This window comes from Seriola lalandi, unplaced genomic scaffold, assembly GCF_002814215.2.
Source record: "Seriola lalandi dorsalis isolate HSWRI2012SDOR001 ecotype SW California unplaced genomic scaffold, Sedor1 jcf7180002054252, whole genome shotgun sequence".
Taxonomy (NCBI): Eukaryota; Metazoa; Chordata; class Actinopteri; order Carangiformes; family Carangidae; genus Seriola; species Seriola lalandi.
Window position 1 is genome coordinate 1 of NW_019524805.1, and position 570 is coordinate 570.

General features: G+C 42.6%; 1 protein-coding gene across 1 annotated transcript in view; it reads right to left on the bottom strand.

The window, feature by feature from the left end:
* Positions 1-16: 16 nt before the first annotated feature.
* The window catches only part of cyb5a (cytochrome b5 type A (microsomal)), a 3027-nt gene continuing 2473 nt past the window's right edge, over positions 17-570 (bottom strand). Inside the window, 1 exon segment of the mRNA XM_023404606.2 lies at positions 17-214. Coding sequence (XP_023260374.2) covers positions 62-214 — 153 coding nt within the window. The 3' untranslated portion in view covers positions 17-61.

The following is a 570-nucleotide window of genomic DNA, read 5'->3' on the forward strand; positions in this document are numbered from 1 at the left end:
TCAGTCTGGGAAAATGGCTGTAGTGCCTGCTGATGACATCACAGCTGCGTGTCTGATGATGTCACTCGCTCTCTGTGGTGTAGATGCGGTAAATCAGCGTGATGATGGCCGCCATCAGAGAGGGAATCAACCAGTTAGACCACCAGCTGCAAGAGAGAGAGAGAGACAACTAGTTAACTAAACCAGTTAGACCACGAGAGAGACAACTGGTTAACTAACTAACTAACTAACTAACTAACCGACTAACCAGTTGGAGGAGAAAAACAGACAGCTAATTAAAAGTGTAACTAAATAACTAACCAACCAATCAACCTGTTATACTCCCAACTGAGACTTAACTAACCTGTAAACCAGCAGAAAGACAGCTGGTTAAATATTCAACTAACCAATGAGATCACCCCCCAGGTGTGAGGCAACTAACTAACTAACTAACTAACTAACTAACTGACTGACTATCATAGGCTATAATACAATACAGTGAGATCAGTAATGTTTTGGTGTTTTTCTGTGTGTGTGTGTGTGTGTGTGTGTGTGTGTGTGTGTGTGTGTGTGTGTGTGTGTGTGTGTGTG